At 43.4% G+C, this 18,114-nt stretch overlaps 1 protein-coding gene across 1 annotated transcript in view; it reads right to left on the bottom strand.

The window, feature by feature from the left end:
- The window catches only part of VPS53 (VPS53 subunit of GARP complex), a 137,763-nt gene that overhangs the window by 57,406 nt on the left and 62,243 nt on the right, over positions 1-18,114 (bottom strand). Inside the window, exon 12 of the mRNA XM_025916500.2 lies at positions 6,708-6,809. Coding sequence (XP_025772285.1) covers positions 6,708-6,809 — 102 coding nt within the window. The remainder of the gene's footprint in view (positions 1-6,707; positions 6,810-18,114) is intronic.

An 18,114-nucleotide genomic window follows, 5' to 3' on the forward strand; every position in this document is an offset into this window, starting at 1 on the left:
TTTAAATCCTGGCGAATAACAGTGCCTTATATTTGTACAGTGCTTTAAAATTTATAAAGTGCCTTCATGTGATCTATTTTTTTTTACTTTATTTTTTTGAGAGAGAGAGAGAGAGCGCGCGAGAGCGCACGCGCACAAGCACACAGGAGGGGTGGAGAAAGAGAATCCCAAGCAGGCTCCACGTTGTCAGCGCAGAGCCTGATGCGGGGCTCCGCCTCACGAAACCGTGAGATCATGACCTGAGCCAAGACGAAGAGTCAGATGCTTACCTGACTGAGCCACCCAGGCGTGCCCATGTGATCTATTTTTGATAGCCTCCATTTACTGACGGTTATCACAGACCAAGCGCTTTGATATGAAGTAACATCTCATCTATTCCTCACAACAACCCTCAGAGTAGGAATTAATACTACTTTATACCTAAAGAAAGGAAGGCTCAGAGGGTTCTAGTGGCCTGCCCAAAGGCACACAGTGAAGCTTCCTATCTCCTCAACTAGAATTTTCTATTATAGCATTGCTTTCCTGCAATGGTTCCTAGATTGATGAATTTCACTGACAAGTAAATGTAAGAAAAAGAAGCATAAGGGACCAATATAGCGTTGCTGACTTTTATTTTGCTCCTCTCCATTCTCGGTAGGTTCCTGAAAAAAAGAGTATTTTATACCCAAACATTTTATAGGGAGAAAAAACCAGCATGAGGGCAGTCCTTCCTTTTCAGACAGTTGGTGACCCTATACCAGCTTGCTAGCTGGGCAGGCAGCAGGCAGTTTTGTCTTTATTTTTTGCCTTGGACCAGTGTAAAACAGGGCTAGCACTGGTCCCCAGTTGATACTTAAAAACCACTGACATACAGACCATGTAGGTAGGCAAGCATTAAAAAACTATATTTGCTCCCTAATTCCTTTTCTAAATCTCTAAAAAAATAAGCGAAGATCTTCCTACATATTTTGTTCTATTCCTAAAAAACGTCAATTCTATTTATTGTCAAACACCAACAAAAGGACCCTGAGGCCTTGTTGGGGTTGATACTAGAGTACAAACTGGGCATAAATTGACACCCACAGTATACTTGCTGAATTGAGCTGTTCGTATCTTTTAATAAATACAGGAAAAGCTGAGCCCCTAATGATAGACAGAAAGAATGATTCCCTTTTAGTAATTTTTAAAAATAAAACACTCTAATGGTTAAAAGCATCTGTAAAAACTGGAAATGAACACCAAAAATTAAATGTCAACCCTAGACATATCCCATTCAATTTCCTATTTAGCTCTCTTCCCTTTTCACCTTTTGAGAGTTCCATGTCTTTACTTTTTTTGTTTTTGTTTTGTTGTTGTTGTTGTTGTTTCTTTGCAAGATTTTTAGAACCTCTGGTGCTTCCTAAAATCTGGGCTATTTTCCCTTATTGTCCCAAAGCCACTGCCAAAGTCAGGTCTCAGAGTGAGACTACAACAGGCTCCCAAGACTGGGTTCGTGGAGTTTGAACTCTGGATCCAAAGTTCCACCTTCATTTCACAGGTGCCCCAGGAGTTTTTCCCACATGTCCATCAGTTTAACATGGCAGATCCATGACATAGTATGATGGCTGTGTGGGGGTGGTCCTTACCTAATTGTTCTACATTTTCCATGTCAGTTACCTATTTTTTAGTATTTTATTCTTTTCAATAAGGTGATTTTTATTTTATTTTTTTTTAATTTTTTTTTTCTTTCAACTTTTTTTTATTTTTCGGACAGAGAGAGACAGAGCATGAATGGGGGAGGGGCAGAGAGAGAGGGAGACACAGAATCGGAAACAGGCTCCAGGCTCTGAGCCATCAGCCCAGAGCCTGACGCGGGGCTCGAACTCCTGGACCGCGAGATCATGACCTGGCTGAAGTCGGACGCTTAACCGACTGCGCCACCCAGGCGCCCCAATAAGGTGATTTTTAAATGAAGAGGCAAATCTGATTTGTCTAACTTTTTTAAGACTAGGTGTCCTGATTTTAGAATTAGGAAATATAGCCACAACACCCAAGTATCTTTTTATTAATAAAATATAATCATTATAAGGATTATAATTATCCCCTTTATTTACATGTTCTTCCCTTGACCAAAATATTCATACATCTGCAGGATACCTTCTGCTAATTATAAACTGGAATATAACTTATGTAATATAGAATGTTGTCGTATTTTTTAAATTAATTTTTTAAAAAGGTTATTTATTCTGAGAGAGAGAGAATGAGCAGCGGAGGGGCAGAGAGAGAGAAAATCTCAGGGAGGCTCCATGCTGCCAGCACAGAGTCTAACATGGGGCTCAATCCCAAAAACCACGATATCATGAGCTGAGCTGAAATCAAGAGTCGGACGCTTAACCGACTGAGCCATCCAGGCACTCTAGATGTTGTCATGTTTTAAATCAACGTGTATATTTTGAATTTAGTTTTGTTCACTAATTTATGTGCAATTTTCCAATTACTGACAACAGTTTAAGTTATCGCCTTAGAATGGCTACATTATGAGATTTCAGCTCTACAAATTAGGTAATAGTGCTGCACTGAAACACATTTTCTGATTTCGATCTGTGGTGATTTAAGTGAATGACCTTCTTCTTAGGAAATGCACACAGGAATATTTAGAGGTAAAGGACATGATATCAGCTAACTTAAACTGTTCCAAAAGAGAGAGAGAGAGAGAGACAGAAGTGGGGAGAGAGGGACAGAGGGGGACAGAAATGGGAAGGAAAAAAAGGAAATGATAAAGCAAATGTAGCAGAATGCTAACAATTAGTAAACCCAGGTGAAAGATACTTGAGAGTTCTTGCAATATTCTTAAGACTTTTCTCTAATTTTGGTATTTTCTTTTTAAAAAGCAAGAAATAAAAAAGCTTGATAAAAAGCTTGAGAGATGGCTGTGGACGGCCTGGCAGATAACCCCAGAGATGGTGGTGGAGCACTCAAGCAGTGGCACATCACCTATGCTCTGGACGGCCTGGACGACAACAGTGTGGGAACATGCAGACCTCCAAGCCTGAGTACAACAGGGGTTAGAATCAATTTCACAGATTTAATAATGCACTAGTTATGGTAGCTGTCACCGCTGGGGGAAGCTAGGAGGAGATGGGTACACAGGACCTCTCTGCACTCTGCAACTACTTACGACTTTATAATTATTTAAAAATACAAAGCTTTTTTTTTTTTTTTTTTTTTTTTTTTAAACATTTATTCTTCTTCGAGAGACAGAGTGCAAGCCAGGGTGGGGCAGAGAGAGAGGGAGACACAGAATCAGAAGCAGGCACCAGGCTGTGAGCTGTCAGAGCCTGACGCGGGGCTCGAACTCACAAACCGTGAGATCATGACCTGAGCCAAAGTCAGACACTTAACTGACTGAGCCACCCAGGAGCCCCAGCATACAAAGATTTTTTAAAAAGTGGTACAGGAGACTTGGACTCTGACTGTGAAGTTGTTTTAGGAGTATCTTAACCTATTTATTTCACTCTTATTTTCCTTTTTATGTGTGTGCAAAAGCAATATATGATAAAAATCTGTGTCGAGGAGAGTCTGAGGAGCTCGCTCGGCATACGCATAAAAAGACAGAGTCTAAGGGATAAAAGAAAACAGCTACATGCTATTCCAGCAATCTCATCATGGTCAGTCTTCCACAGGCCATGTGCTCAATGAGGCCCCATGGAACAACACTCGGAACCCACAGAACATCGTCAGACTGCGCGGGCGTCCCAACCCTATGGCAGGTGACTGCCCACTAATGCCGCTCCTGGCAGGGAGCGGAGACCCAACACCTCGCCTCCTGGTCCCTTGCAGTGTTTTTAGTGTGAGTTGGAAGCAAAAGGGGAATAATGGGAGGGACTGCCCAAAGTTTCCTTTTTGATTTTTGTCCACAGGGCCGCCTCCGGCCTATAGCTGCTTTATGACTGTGCTCCTATTTAGATAAGAGGTGCTGGAATTTCAGCTCAAACTGGCGTCTCCCTTCGCACCGGCCAGCTCCCCAAAGGGTTGATTCTCAGCTTAAAGTACATACTAAGTCATTTAGCAGTAGCATTCGGACTGCATTTCTGAGTGTGTGAATTCTGTCCAAAAGCCGCAGATGTTTAAGTTATTTCCTCCCGGAGTTAGATGGAATAATAGAAGGTTACTGTTGTCACAGTAAGGAGCTGTGCAGCTGGCCCCATTTCCTTTTATTACTATCCAGTGTAAAGAGATTAAATCTAACTGCTTGGATCACCAGAAGGGTATGTTTTTAAACCAGAAATTCCTCACTTCTTCTCTGTCTCTGGGCACCTTCAGTCCCCTTTCGGATGCCGTTTTTTAACACTGGGAGTAGGATGGCAACTGACTGCTCAAACTAAATACCTCTTCTCGAGTTCACACCCCTTTCTCAACAGCATACACTCCAGGAGCGAGCAGGGAGAGGCCCTTACACCTTGCGGGCCAATTGTCTACTTATGCAGTGACGCAGTGAGTTGGGTAACCCCAGACAACCGCAGGCTCGGCTCACCTAGCATCCTGTGGACTTCCTCCCTGAGGCCCCACAGGGCTCCCGCGCTTCCTGCGCACCCAACTCCAGAAGCCAGTAAGTGGCTGGGAAGATGGAGATCCTGGAGCTCCCACTTAATGGACCACCAGCAAGACATGGGCAGGGGAGGCCGCAGGAGGCTGGGGACGGAATGTGAGGAGGCCTTAGTCACTGGTGCACACGTGTCCTCACTGACAAGCAATGGCCAAGGAAATTGCAGGTGGGTCATCTAGCCTAGGGGTTTTTGGTACTCTCTTTTTAAACAGATCTCAAACCCCTGGTTTGAAAGAATTCCATGACAGATGTGACTCAGAACAGAACTGCTCTGTTTTGGAGGGACTCAGAGCCCTGATCTCCTCCCAACTCCCCATAGTGACATGGGATGGGGCACCAAGGAATATAGTTTGAAAACCACAGGCTCTCTCTAAAGACGAAAAAAACTAGGTAAGTCTAGAGACAGTAAAAACCTACCACATGGTCAGTTAACAGCGGACCAGAGTCTGGCTCTGCCCTACCCCCTGGATCTGTGTCCTTGGCACGAGCAGTCTTCGTCCTTACAACAATAACGTCTGGCTTCCAGGATGAGCAAACAGTTCCACGAGGGAGACAAATCATATTGTATCTACCAAACCGATTTCGTAGTAACGGGGCTGCTGTCATAATCCAGTTTAACGACATCCAGAGATGACTGGCTAAAGGGATAACTTTTCATGGCAGCCACTAGCACTGGGAAGACACAGAGCCCTGAAAACAGAACTACCACCCAAAGCTCAAACGGGTGCAGGCGACGGAGTGTGGGTAGAGGACACACCAGAAAAGTGAACTCTATGTCCAGACTCCTTCCTATCGGGGTCCTTCCTCTCCAAATGTGAGAGATGCATTTCTTTAGTTGGAAGAAATCTGTTTTCTCCCACAAGAGTTAATATGATGGCTTTAAATCAGTTATACCTAATCCCACAGATCTCTGGGATATAGCCCTGAGGTATCCTTCCAGTTTATGTATCCGCCTGTATTCATGGGATTCATTTCTGTGCTCTCCACTTTTCACTGAGACACCCCGGTGTAGTGAAAGAGCTCCAGGAAAGGAATTCTAGTCTCTGACTTCTAGACCTTGCTTTCGGTCCTTGCTCTTCCACGCCCAAACTCTGTACCCCTGGGCAAATCACTTGACCTCTCTGAGCAGCACGCACTACAGCTCATATATAGAACCCTACAAAGAGAGAGGCAGGGGTTGGGAAGAGGAAATGGAATGGAGCATGTAGAAGAATCTGAAACTATAAAGCCCATGAAAATGTGAAGTATCCACATTATTACAATTATTTAATCAGTGGACCAGACACATTCTACCACATTGCTTCGGAATTGCTCCTGGAAATTCTGTTCTCTCAGCTCCTGCCACAATCGTCCACCTACCCTCACCGTGCTAGGAATGCAGGGTTAGCTGCAAAGTGCATGGCTACAGGTTTCCCAGGCTGGTCTTCCCAGCCAGCCCCCTTTCGGCGGTGTCTGGAGCAAAACAACACTATAAAATAATCCTCGAGCAGCCAAGTGTAGAAAATTAAAAAGAAGGGATCGCTAATCCAGACAGGAAGAGGTCTGATTTATTGCTCTAACCACTCTGCCATAAAATGGCAGTGAAACAGCAACACCATTCTATAGGATGGAGGGAGAGGAAATTTAGAGTTGGAAAGAAAATCCAAAGGAAATGAAAGTGTTAGTGTGCTCTGAAAAGTAACTCTCCAAATATGCCATTGGTCACCTGGACGTTTCCAGGCCGCCCCGATGGCTTCCAGACCTCAAGTGCTTGGCTTACACTAAGTGGAGGCCTCTCCTAGCTGATGGTGCTGCTAACTTCACGGGGGATTGCTGAGCCTCTGGTGTGGTCACCGGACAGACAAGGACACCATCGAGGGCTAGGCTGGCAGGCACAGGAGGTGATGGACAAGGCAGGGAGGAGTTCCCACCGCTGCACTGCACGGGCCAATGAAGCTTGTGTGTGTCGGTCATTCCAGTGGGGAAGCTCTTGGGGAACAGAGGTGGGCAGGACGGGCTGTTCTTCCATTCAGTTTTCAGATAAAGGCTTTCTCTAAGACCACCAAAGTGGTCAAGAGCCAAAGGACCATATTTAGAGCGAGCAGACCCATAATCGGAAGCAAACATTGGGTAGGTCACATGTGGAGATGCAAACTGGACTTACTTGATCTAAGTCTCCCTTCTCTATCGCCAGTTCCTCCATTTCTGGCGCTGGTTCATCTTCCAGGAAGGGATTGGTCGATTGGGGTGGAGACTCGAGTTTTTTCTGTTAAGAAGACATGAGAAAGAGACAGGTATTACCTGAGTATACCCTCAATACCTTTTGCCATCGATCTGCTTTTTTCCTAGTCTCTCCAACAGCTGAATCACGAAATCTGATGTAATGAGCAAGAATGGAGACGACATGGACCACATTCTCACCTCCTGGCCTTCAAACTGTCTTGCATCTTCCTGAAACTTTATTGCCCATCCCACCCCAAACCCAATCTGGCTAAAACTCTCATTCATCCTTTAGCCTTCAAATCAGAAGTCCCTTCTTCTGGGAAGCCTTCCCCATCTGTCAAGTTTGGGTTAGATGCCCCTGCTACATGATTCTATCCTACCCAGTATGTCTCCAGACCAAGGTATTTATTAAAATATTGCAAATACCCAGTTGTCTCTCTTATCCCCACCAGATTCTGTAATGGCAGGGATCATGTCTGTCTTCCTCACCCTCTGTCTGGTGCCTGGCATTGACTAGCTGCTCCCCGAATATGAATGAATCAAAATGCTGGATGGGTTGGAATTCAAGAACAAACTATAAAGCTAATCTTATACGTTCTAGATTATAGACGGGAGTCCCTTCCCAAATAAGTCCCATTACCAGAAACACAACAAAATCTCCTAGGGAAAAATTACTTCCTAGGTCCTGATGATGAATACTCTGTTAAAATATGTCCCTGAGTGGGAACACAGGCTAGTGGGAAAGCTGGAGGCAGGAAGTATGGGCTTTAGCTCTAACTCTTCGGCGCTGGCCAATCCCCTAAATTCTCTCAGCCATAGCAGCCTGAGGTCACAGGTACAGGACTACCTGAAGGATCAGATGGGAGGAAGTGTGCAAAAGGGGAGAAGGGGCACACGGCACATACAAGGGACGATGGTGATGATAATTCCAGGGCAACAACAGAACTGAGGCAGCTCTTTGGAATTTTTTTACAAATTTGACCTGAATATGTTGTTTATGTCAGGGAGCTGGGAGTCCTAGCAGAAAGAAAACTAAGTGGACAAGAAGGAGAAAAGGGATTGGCTGGTGCTGGGGGTGAGGGGAAGGGGCAAGGAACGGCTCTTTGGAGACAAGAAGCCAGGTGGAGAGGGTGTTTCTAAATGTGACATTTTCACATATATCAGCAGAGAAACTTGAACTAAACCTCTAAGCCAAGAGGGACAGCACATGGACTGTACAGAGTGAAATGACTTTGTTAAGTGTTAGGATATCAGATGAAGATACAAGGGGAAAAAAAACCAACAACAACAATCAAACAAAAACAATCCAGAAAAAATAAACAATTTGAACACAAAAAACACAAGCCACACCAGTGTCCAGTTTAGGCTTTAAGCCCATTCTGCTTACACTCATGTAAACTACTTAATTCTTGGCTCAAACACTTAGATGCTGTTATGTTGCTAGATAAAGACTCTGTATGAGAAAAACCTTGTGATCAATGCATTAGCTTTAAGGTAACCATTAGTAGGACAATGACTTCTACAGTATCCTGCTGAGAAACAATATGGGGTAACTACCAAGTAAACATTTAAAATTTATACACTCCAAACTTTGGCTGCTTTGCCTGCTACGGGGAAAAAAGTCCCTATAAACTTAACCCGAAAGAGTTTGTTTTTAGAACGGGGCTATTTTTAGAAAGCAATGTATCTTTCAAACAATATTTCCAAGTGCTTCTTTATACAGGTGATCAGACAAGGCCCCTTCAAGGAGGTGATATCTGAGCAGAGACCAGAATGAGAAGGAGCTAGTCAGGCAAAGATCTGGAAAGAGCACTCTTAGCACGGGACCTTGTGCAATGCCTAGAACAGGCTTGGTGAGTCCGAGGGACAGGGGACATGAAGAAAGAGAGGCAGCAGGAGCCCAATCACAGACCTCCGTGGGCCATGGTAAAGGTGAGATTTTCTTCGCAATGCAACTGGGCAGTCACTGGGGGGTTTTAAACAGGGAAGTGATGTGATCTAGTTTAGATTTTTAGAAGATCATTCCAGTGCTGTGGAGAGGATGGACTGTAACGCACGAAGACCAGTTTAAGAGGCTGGTTCCAAGGGTTCCAAGCAAAGACTGACCCAGGACTGGACTAAGCCAGCGTTGTGGAGACTGACACAGGCAGCCGGATTTGGGACATTCTTAGGAGATAAAGCCAAGAGGACTGGGTGACAGGTGAAGGCAAGAAAGGAATCAAGGGTCAGTCACTTTTTGGCCAGAGCAACCATATGGCTGGTGTCACCATTAAGGGAGTGACACACCTGGGTTTGTGTCCACGCTCTATCGCTTGGATACACTGCTCAGCTCCTCCAAGCCTCAGCTCTTCCTTTGTGAGGGGTATCGATGCCCACCACACAGAGCCGCGTGAGGATCAAATGAGACCATGTTGGTGAAGCATGACACGTGTACCAAGCGGCTCAACACCACGGCTGGCACTAGGAACGCTCAGTAGGTGGGGGTTCTCATTAGTGTTTAAGGGGGTCGAACTGTGGCTGTGCCCCTCTCAATGGAGCATCTCTGAGACGGGGAAGAAGTGGGAGCACAGGGCTACTAAGTGTGGTAGAAAGGATTCCCTTTTAGGGGCGTCCGGGTGGCTCAGTTAGGCTTGATTTCAGTTCAGGTCATGATCTCACAGCCGGGTGGCTCAGTTAGGCTTGATTTCAGTTCAGGTCATGATCTCACAGTTCATGAGATCAAGCCCAGTGTTGGGCTCTGCGTTGACAGGGCAGAGGCTGCTTGGGATTCTCTCTCTCTCCCCCTCCCCTCTGCCCGTTCCCCCCAATAAATAAACTTAAAAAAAAAGAATTCCTTTAATCACAAATAGGATTTTGTCCCTACTCTCTGCCTTTTTGGGCTATCTCCAGGAAATGAAAATAATGGGTCCATCAAATTACAAAGGCACAGGCCGGTGCTGAGCTGCTGCCGTCCTCTATGGTAAAGGGAGGAGAAAGCCCTGAGGGGCGGATATAGACGCTTGCTGTTTGGAGGGCTAGTTTAGCGCTCAATTTCACCTGCAGTGATGAAAGCCTAAATCTTTGCAGCCAGCAATCACCAGCACAACTGAAGCCTTCTATGCAAGAGCCCTGTTGTCAGAGCCAACCACACCACGCCTCTCATTTCTTGTCTGCAGCTGTTGTAGGCCATAAAGAATTACAGGTTTGGGTTTAGATTAGAAATAACTCAAATGACACAGTCCATGAGCTCTGGGGCCGCTAAATAAAACAAAAAAAAAATTGCCAAGAAATGAACGACTTTCCAATGTTACAAGAATTCATTCTTTTTGCCATGAGGACAGTCGATTTCAAGTCCGTACAGGAAAGAAAAATTCTTCAGATAGAAAGTTAATTCCTCCTAACTAAACCACATGGCGTTCCCAACACCTCCAAAACAATAAGGTGCACAGGCCGGCCAACCTGTCTAATTTACTACTGGAAGAGAGAACGCGGCTTTAGTCAGTAAGTAGTGTGTCTGCATCGGGGTCCAGCTGCACAAATGCTTTCCTGAGGCCCTAGCTGGACACTTCAAGTGATCAGAGAAGGCACTCTGAAATTTAAGACCAATCTGTTTCCTCTCCCTGGAGGAGAAAGCTTTCAGTTACAGGACGAAAATTCCACAATTTCTGTACTTCTTATTCCGTAAATGCTTTACTTCAGCCCCACTCCTGATTCGTCCTTAAAGAGATGACCTGGAGGCTCCAGTTGATAGGCCTGTAAACACAGGGCTCTGCACACCTGCTTTAGTATCACTGGGACCTCTCTTGGTACACCATGCTCGTATCTTACACTGTGACTGTTACACATTGTCTCCTTTTTCCGCTAGACCGTAGGCACCTCTCTGATTCAATTTTTCATCTTTTCCTAAGGCTCTGCCCAAACAGCGGCCTTGAAAAACTTTGTGAATAAATCCTGGTCAGATGGGAAACACTCATTAAAATCTTCTTTGGACACACAGGCAACATTTTCTATTTTCTGTAAACAAAACAAAGAAACCTGTGCATTTGTGCGTGTATGCTTGTTGGAGGGTCTCAAGCTATTAAACAGTGGACATCTCTGGGGAGACAGATTTAGGGCAACTAAGAAGGAAGAGGTTGTCCTTTTAAAATATTTTATTCTGTTTGAGGTTTAATAGCTATTTCTCTCTTCTCTTTTTTTTGGTAGACAAATTATCTGAAGAGTGAAGATGATTTATAACTAAACTCGGTATTTTCTAAAACGCTTAGTATTTTAAAACTGTGATACATAATTAACATAAAAGTCACCATTTTTGGTGACTTAAAATTTAGTGATTTTCAGTATATTCACAAAGCTGTGCCACCATCACCACTATCTAGTCCCAGAACCATTTTTACCCCAAAGGAGGCCCCATATCCATTAGCTGTCACTTCCAATCCTTCCCTTCCCCCAATCCCTGGTAACTCCTAATCTATTTACTATCTCTATGAATTTGCCCATCCCCAACATTTCATATAAATGGAATCATATAACATGTGGCCTTTTGTGTCTGGCATCTTTCACTTAGTACAGTGTTTTGGAGGTTAATCCTATAATATATATCAGTATTTCAGTTTTTTTTTTTTTTTTTTTTTTTTTGCTGAATAATATTCCACTGTACGGATATGCCATATTTTGTTTCTCCATTTGTCCATTAATAGACATTTGGGTTGTTTCTACTTTTTGGCTATCGTGAATAGTGCTGCCATGAACATTCACGTAAAGTGTTTGTACAAACACAGGAGAATTTTCAATTCTCTTGAGTGTGTGCCTAGGAGGCAAAGCATGTATTACTCTAAAGAAACATTTTCGGATTGCTTTGCCTTTTTTTAATCTGGCAGTTACCCCTTTACATCAGGCATCAATACATGAGCACCATGAATTTCACGAAAAGCAGAGTAACTATTTCTTCTGAATTTTAACAAACTGTCACTAACATCAAGATTCAGTGCTGGGAGACTAGGCAGGTGCATTTATAAGAGACAAGAATACAGAAAGCAGTTTAAAAAAGGGCTATCCTTGCTTGAGATTCTGTGTCTCCGTCTCTCTCTGTGTCCCTCCCCCACTTGTGCTTTCTCTCAAAAGTAAGTAAATAAACACTAAAAAATTAAAAAAAACAAAACAGAGGCTATCTTAAATATGAAAATACTCTTACTTTTTGGCCCTGTAATTCATTCAACTTGTATCATAAGAAAATAATCTCCATGGGGCGCCTGGGTGGCGCAGTCGGTTAAGCGTCCGACTTCAGCCAGGTCACGATCTCGCGGTCTGTGAGTTCGAGCCCCGCGTCAGGCTCTGGGCTGATGGCTCAGAGTCTGGAGCCTGTTTCCGATTCTGTGCCTCCCTCTCTCTCTGCCCCTCCCCCGTTCATGCTCTGTCTCTCTCTGTCCCAAAAATAAAAATAAACGTTGAAAAAAAAAAAAAGAAAATAATCTCCAATGTGAACAAAACTGTGTTCACCATGACCTTATTTATAATAGTGAAAAAATGACAAGTACTTAAGGGTCCAACAAGAAAAGGATAGTTAAGGAAATTCTGGACTATCTATATAATGAAATATTATATACTGATCGAGAAACCACTTGAGCTATGATATAACAAAGGAAAGTAAGCTTTAAAATTGTATTTACACATCATGGGGTGCCTAGGTAGCTCAGGTGGTTAGACGTCCAACTCTTGATTTCTGCTCAGGTCACAATCTCATGGTTTGTGCGATTAAGCTCCACATCAGACTCTGTGCTGTCAGCACAGCTGCTTGGGATTCTTTCTCTCTGTGTGTGCCCCTATCCCACTCACATACGCTCACGCATTCTCTCTCTCTCAAAATAAAGAAACATTAAAAATTGTATTTATACATCATATATAAAAACAAACAATATGGATCAAAGATCTAAATATAAGAACAAAGACCATAAAACTCTTAGGATGAAGCATAGGTAAATGTTTGTGACCTTGAGGATGACACCAAAACTCAAAGAACAAAAGAAAAAAAAAACCTAGAAAAGTGGGATCTCATCAAAATGGAAAACTTTTGTACATCAAAGGACACTATCAAAAAAGTGAAAAGACAACCCACAGAATGGGAGAAAATATTTACAAACCATGCAGCTGATCTATGATAGACTATATCTAGAAAATATTGTTTTAGAAAACCCTCTCACAACTTAACAATAAAAATACAAACAACCCAAGTAAAAAATGGGCAAAGGACTTGAATAGACATTTCTCAAAAGAAGAAGTCCAATAAACACATGGAAAAGATGTTCAGTGTTATCAGTCACTAGGAAAATGCACATCAAAACCACAATGAGATACTACTTTCTATCCATGAGGATGGCTGTAGTAATTAAAAAACAAAAACAAAAACAAAAAAACCCAGAAAGTAGTAACTACTGGCAAAAACGTGGAAAAATCAAAACCTCCTTGCACATGTGGTGAGAATGTAAAATGGCATAGCTGCCGTGGAAAACAATGATGGTTCCTCAAAAAGTTAGACACAGAGTTACCATGTAACCCAGTGATTCCACTCTTGGGTACACTACCAAGAACATTGAAAACATATTTACACAAAAACTGGTCCATTAATGTTCACAGCATTGTAACAGCCAAAAAGTGGAAACAACTCAAATGTCTATTAACTGATACATGGCTTAAAGCATCTACCCAAGCAATGGAATATGATTCAGCCATGAAAAGGACTGAAGGGCGCCTGGGTGGCTCAGTTGGTTAAGCAGCCAATTCTTGATCTCGGCTCAGATCATGATGTCGGGGTTCCTGGGATACAGCCCTGAGTTAGGCTCTGTGCCGAGTGTGGAGCCTGCTTGGGATTCTCTCTGTCCCTCCCCTGCTCTTGCTCTCTCTCTCAAAATAAACATATAACTGTGCTGACAGCTCAGAGCCTGGAGCCTGCTTCAGATTCTGTGTCCCACTCTCACTCTGCCCCTGCCCACTCATATTCTGTCTCTCTCAAAAATAAATAAATGTTAAAAATTTTTTTAAATCATTAAAAAAAAAAAGAAGGATTGAAATACTGATACGTGTTACCCAATGGATGAACCTCTTAAAAACACTATGCTGAGTGAAGAAAGTCAGGCACAGAAGGCCACATATTACAAGATTCCATTTATATGAAATATCCAGAATAGGCAAACCCATAAAGACAGAAAATAGATTAGTGCTTGCCTGGGGCCGGGGTTGGGGGGAAGGAGGAAATTGGAAGTGGCTGCTACAGTGGGAGTGGGGTGGGGTTCTTTTGGGGACAATGGAAACGTCTTAGAATTGGATAGGTGGAATGCTGGCATAACCTTATGAATATACTAAAAACAACTGAACCGTATACTTTAAGTGTATTATGTGAAATTTTGTTATATGAATTACATTTTAATTTAAAAATATATTTAAAATTTGTTTTAATCTTTACTGATTTTTGAGAGAGAGAGAGAGCGCAAGCAGGGGAGGGGCAGAGAGAGAGGGAGACACAGAATCCAAAGCAGGCTCCAGGCTCTGAGCGGTCAGCACAGAGCCCGATGCGGGGCTCAAACTCACAGACCACAAGATCATGACTGAGCCGAAGTCGGACACTCAACCAACTGAGGCACTGAGGTGCCCCTAAAAATATATTTTAAAAGTGCAATTTCAACTGTGTAAAATGAACCCCAAATCTTCACCTCTGACTGATGGGAAAATAAATGACGGTTTTTTTTCTTCTCCATTCTTGCTATAATTTCTACATTTTCTTTTAAATTTTTTTTTCAACGTTTTTTATTTATTTTTGGGACAGAGAGAGACAGAGCATAAACGGGGGAGGGGCAGAGAGAGAGGGAGACACAGAATCGGAAACAGGCTCCAGGCTCCGAGCCATCAGCCCAGAGCCTGACGCGGGGCTCGAACTCCCGGACCGCGAGATCGTGACCTGGCTGAAGTCGGACGCTTAACCGACTGCGCCACCCAGGCGCCCCATATAATTTCTACATTTTCTATCTTGACCGTGTATTGCTTTCTTATCAGAAACAAACAAGCAGAAGATAATATCCTCTTAGGATGCTATTCAAATAAAGCATTTATAAAACATTTTGAAACATCAAAGGAGAGCTCCTTCCGTGCTCAGGACCCAAGTCCTTGTACTGTGGCAGAACCACTAAGACCCTGCCCTCCTCCACTTGTGCAGTCTCCCTGACACACGTGTTAAGTTGCTGGAAGACTGAGGTATAGGGCAAGCTGCTTTGTGTGGGCTCTCGTTATGTTTAAACCGTGTGATTAAAAATCACATCTATAGCTTGTATATTTATAATGTACTTTAAAAAACTGGGCCAGTATAAATGTATATTGAAATGACCCCTAGAGGCAAAGGATGATTCTATTTAGAAAGGCAACTTATGCAATGGGGAATTTTTTAATTTAAAAAAAAAATTTTTTTTTTTAACGTTTATTCATTTTTGAGACAGAGAGAGACAGAGCATGAACGGGGGAGGGTCAGAGAGAGGGAGACACAGAATCGGAAACAGGCTCCAGGCTCTGAGCTGTCAGCACAGAGCCCGATGCGGGGCTCGAACTCGCGGACTGCGAGATCGTGACCTGAGCCAAAGTCCGCTGCTCAACCGACGGAGCCACCCAGGTGCCCCGGGAATTTTTTAATTTTATTAAAAATTTTAATTTTATTAAAAATACTACAGCGAGCCAGTTATAAAAACTTAACCCAGTCCACTTTGCTTTTGTAGAGGCTAAATACAGTGTTTACCTTGAATCTAATCGTTGAGTCACTAATAATGCATGTTGATATAGCTTTTTTTTTTTTTTAATCCCAGTTAATTAACATATAGTGTAATAATGGTTTCAGGAGAATTTAGTGATTCATCATTTATATATAACACCCACTGCTCATCCCAACAAGTGTCCTCCTTAATGCCCATCACCCATTTAGCCCATCCCCCTACACAACACCCGCTCCAGCAACCCTATTCGTTCTCTGTATTTAACAGTCGCTTATGGTTTGCCTCCCTCTCTGTTTTTATCTTATTTTTTCTTCCCTTTTCCTATGTTCATCTCTTTTGTTGCTTAAATTCCATATATGAATGCAATCATACACAGTATTTGTCTTTCTCTCACTTATTTCACTTAGCATGATACATCCTAGTTCCATCCACGTTGTTGCAAATGGCAAGATTTCATTCTCTCTGATTGCCAAGTAATATTCCGTTGTATATACACACCACATCGTCTTTATCCATTCATCAGTCAATGGACATTTGGGCTCTTCTCATAATTTGGCTATTGTTGATAGCACTTCTATACACATTGGGGTGCATGTGCCCCTTTGAATCAGCATTTTTGTATCCCTTGGATAAATACTTGGTAGTGCTATTGCTGGGTAGTTCTATTTTAAATTTTTTGAGGAACCTGCGTACTGTTTTCCAGAATGGCTGTACCAGTTTGCATTCCCACCAGCAGTGCACAAGTGTTCCCCTTTCTCTGCATCCTCGCCAACATCTGTTGTTTCCTGAATTGTTAATTTTAGCAATTCTGACAGGTGTGAGGTGGTATCGCATTATGGTTCTGATTTGTATTTCCCTGATGATGAGTGATGTTGGGCATCTTTCCATGCATCTGTTAGCCATCTGGATGTCTTCTTGTCTGTTCATGTCTTTTACCCATTTCTTCACTGGATTGTTTTTTGGGTGCTGAGTTTGATTAAGTTCTTTATAGATTTTGGAGAATGTAGGTACAGTTAAGTCACATCCAGACATTTGCTTTTAATTTCAAGGCATTTTAATTTACAGAGTATTTTGAATCCCTCTTAAGGGCCAGGAGCTTAGGCAATTAGCAAAAAGCAACGGTAGCTCACCTCCTCCAGGAAATTACAGCAGAGGACGCCATAACTGTGTTAGGGTTAGTACCTAAAACCAGACGAGCCCTGTCCTTAAAGTTCTTTCAGTGGACATCTCTAACAGATGTCAAAGTGGCATCTGTTAAAAAAGAGCCAAAGATGACCTATCACACTGGTCAGTTAGAGGCACTGGACTGTGATAGGTCCTTCCAGGTGAGTTCATCGCCGCTATAGCTCACCCTAATTGTTAATCAGTCAGCAAGGGGCTTAACAGGGTCTGAATATCAGTGAGAGGGGTGGGTGGGCCTGGGAGGGTCTTTGGTCAACTGACTCCTTGGCTGACTTATCTGTCCCATAACTTTGCAAGGAATTCACTGACTTTCTATGAAATTTGGTATATGTTATAGGGTATCAAGATATACCTGGGTTTACTTTGTAGTTTATTCTGATGCACTGAAGTAATGGTAACCACAAAAATTTTCCAAAAAGCAAGACAGCTCAGGGAGGGTGTAAGGAGACGGGGAGCAGCAAGTCTTCAGGTGGGGTGCCCAGCAGCTAGACTGGGGAGTCAGGCCACTTGGACCCCCCAGCCCAGCCTAGCCCAGGCCACCCCTTCCCAACACTGTCTGTTGGGAGCATGGTCAGCGGCCATGACTAATCTACCAGTGGCCCTGCCATTGAGACCTACGGGCTACAGGTGAAGGCCCCACTTGGGCCACAGCAAGGTGATGGCACCTCAGGCTCACTTCAGGGTGAACATCACCTACAGTGAGAAGCACATTTACATATTCCAAGGCAGGGCTGCAATGAACTGATTCTCTAAGACCTGGCCTGCCTTGTTGAGGAGGCCACAGGAGTTGTTGCCTTTCCACTAACTAATCTTTAAGCGGAAATCCTTAAAGGTTATGGAGCAGCCGCTGTCAGGACTTGGAATGCAGAATGGTTGCTGGGTCATGATAACTGAAACAAAGAATGGTCCGGGGTATGAGTCTGATCCAAAGGAGTTGAATGGTTTGGAGAAGTCTGTGGAGAAAACTGCCGACCCCATTGAGAGGGATGAATAAAGAGCTTATAGCTCAGCAGGACTTTCTGGCCCAGGATTTGTAACCTGAAACTCTTTGCAAACTTGACAGGAGAAGAAGCAACAACTGAACAATTGGAGAAATTTATAAATCAATTATGCCAGAAAGTTTTCAAAATAGAAGACAAAAAAGGGAAGAAACTGGTTTAAAAAAAAAAAAAAAGGTTCGAGCATTCCCATGTGACCATGACCAACCCCACAGAGCCCAGCACCTGCCAGGAGACAGGGAGACAGAAGGCTGCAGCCCAGGAGCCTAGACAGCGGAGAGAGGCCATGTTGCCCCGAGAGACAAGCACCCCCAAGCCCTCTCCTCCCCTACAGAAAGAAGGTGCTTACAGTGGGGCAACTGCCACTGTGGCATTCCTGTACCTACTTTCTATAAAAAAGTGTGGTCTTCACACAGCCCCTCCCGGTTTTTCATGGTCTCTA

Source organism: Puma concolor, chromosome E1 (genome assembly GCF_028749965.1).
Source record: "Puma concolor isolate L17-30 chromosome E1, mPumCon1.1.hap2, whole genome shotgun sequence".
Classification (NCBI taxonomy): Eukaryota; Metazoa; Chordata; class Mammalia; order Carnivora; family Felidae; genus Puma; species Puma concolor.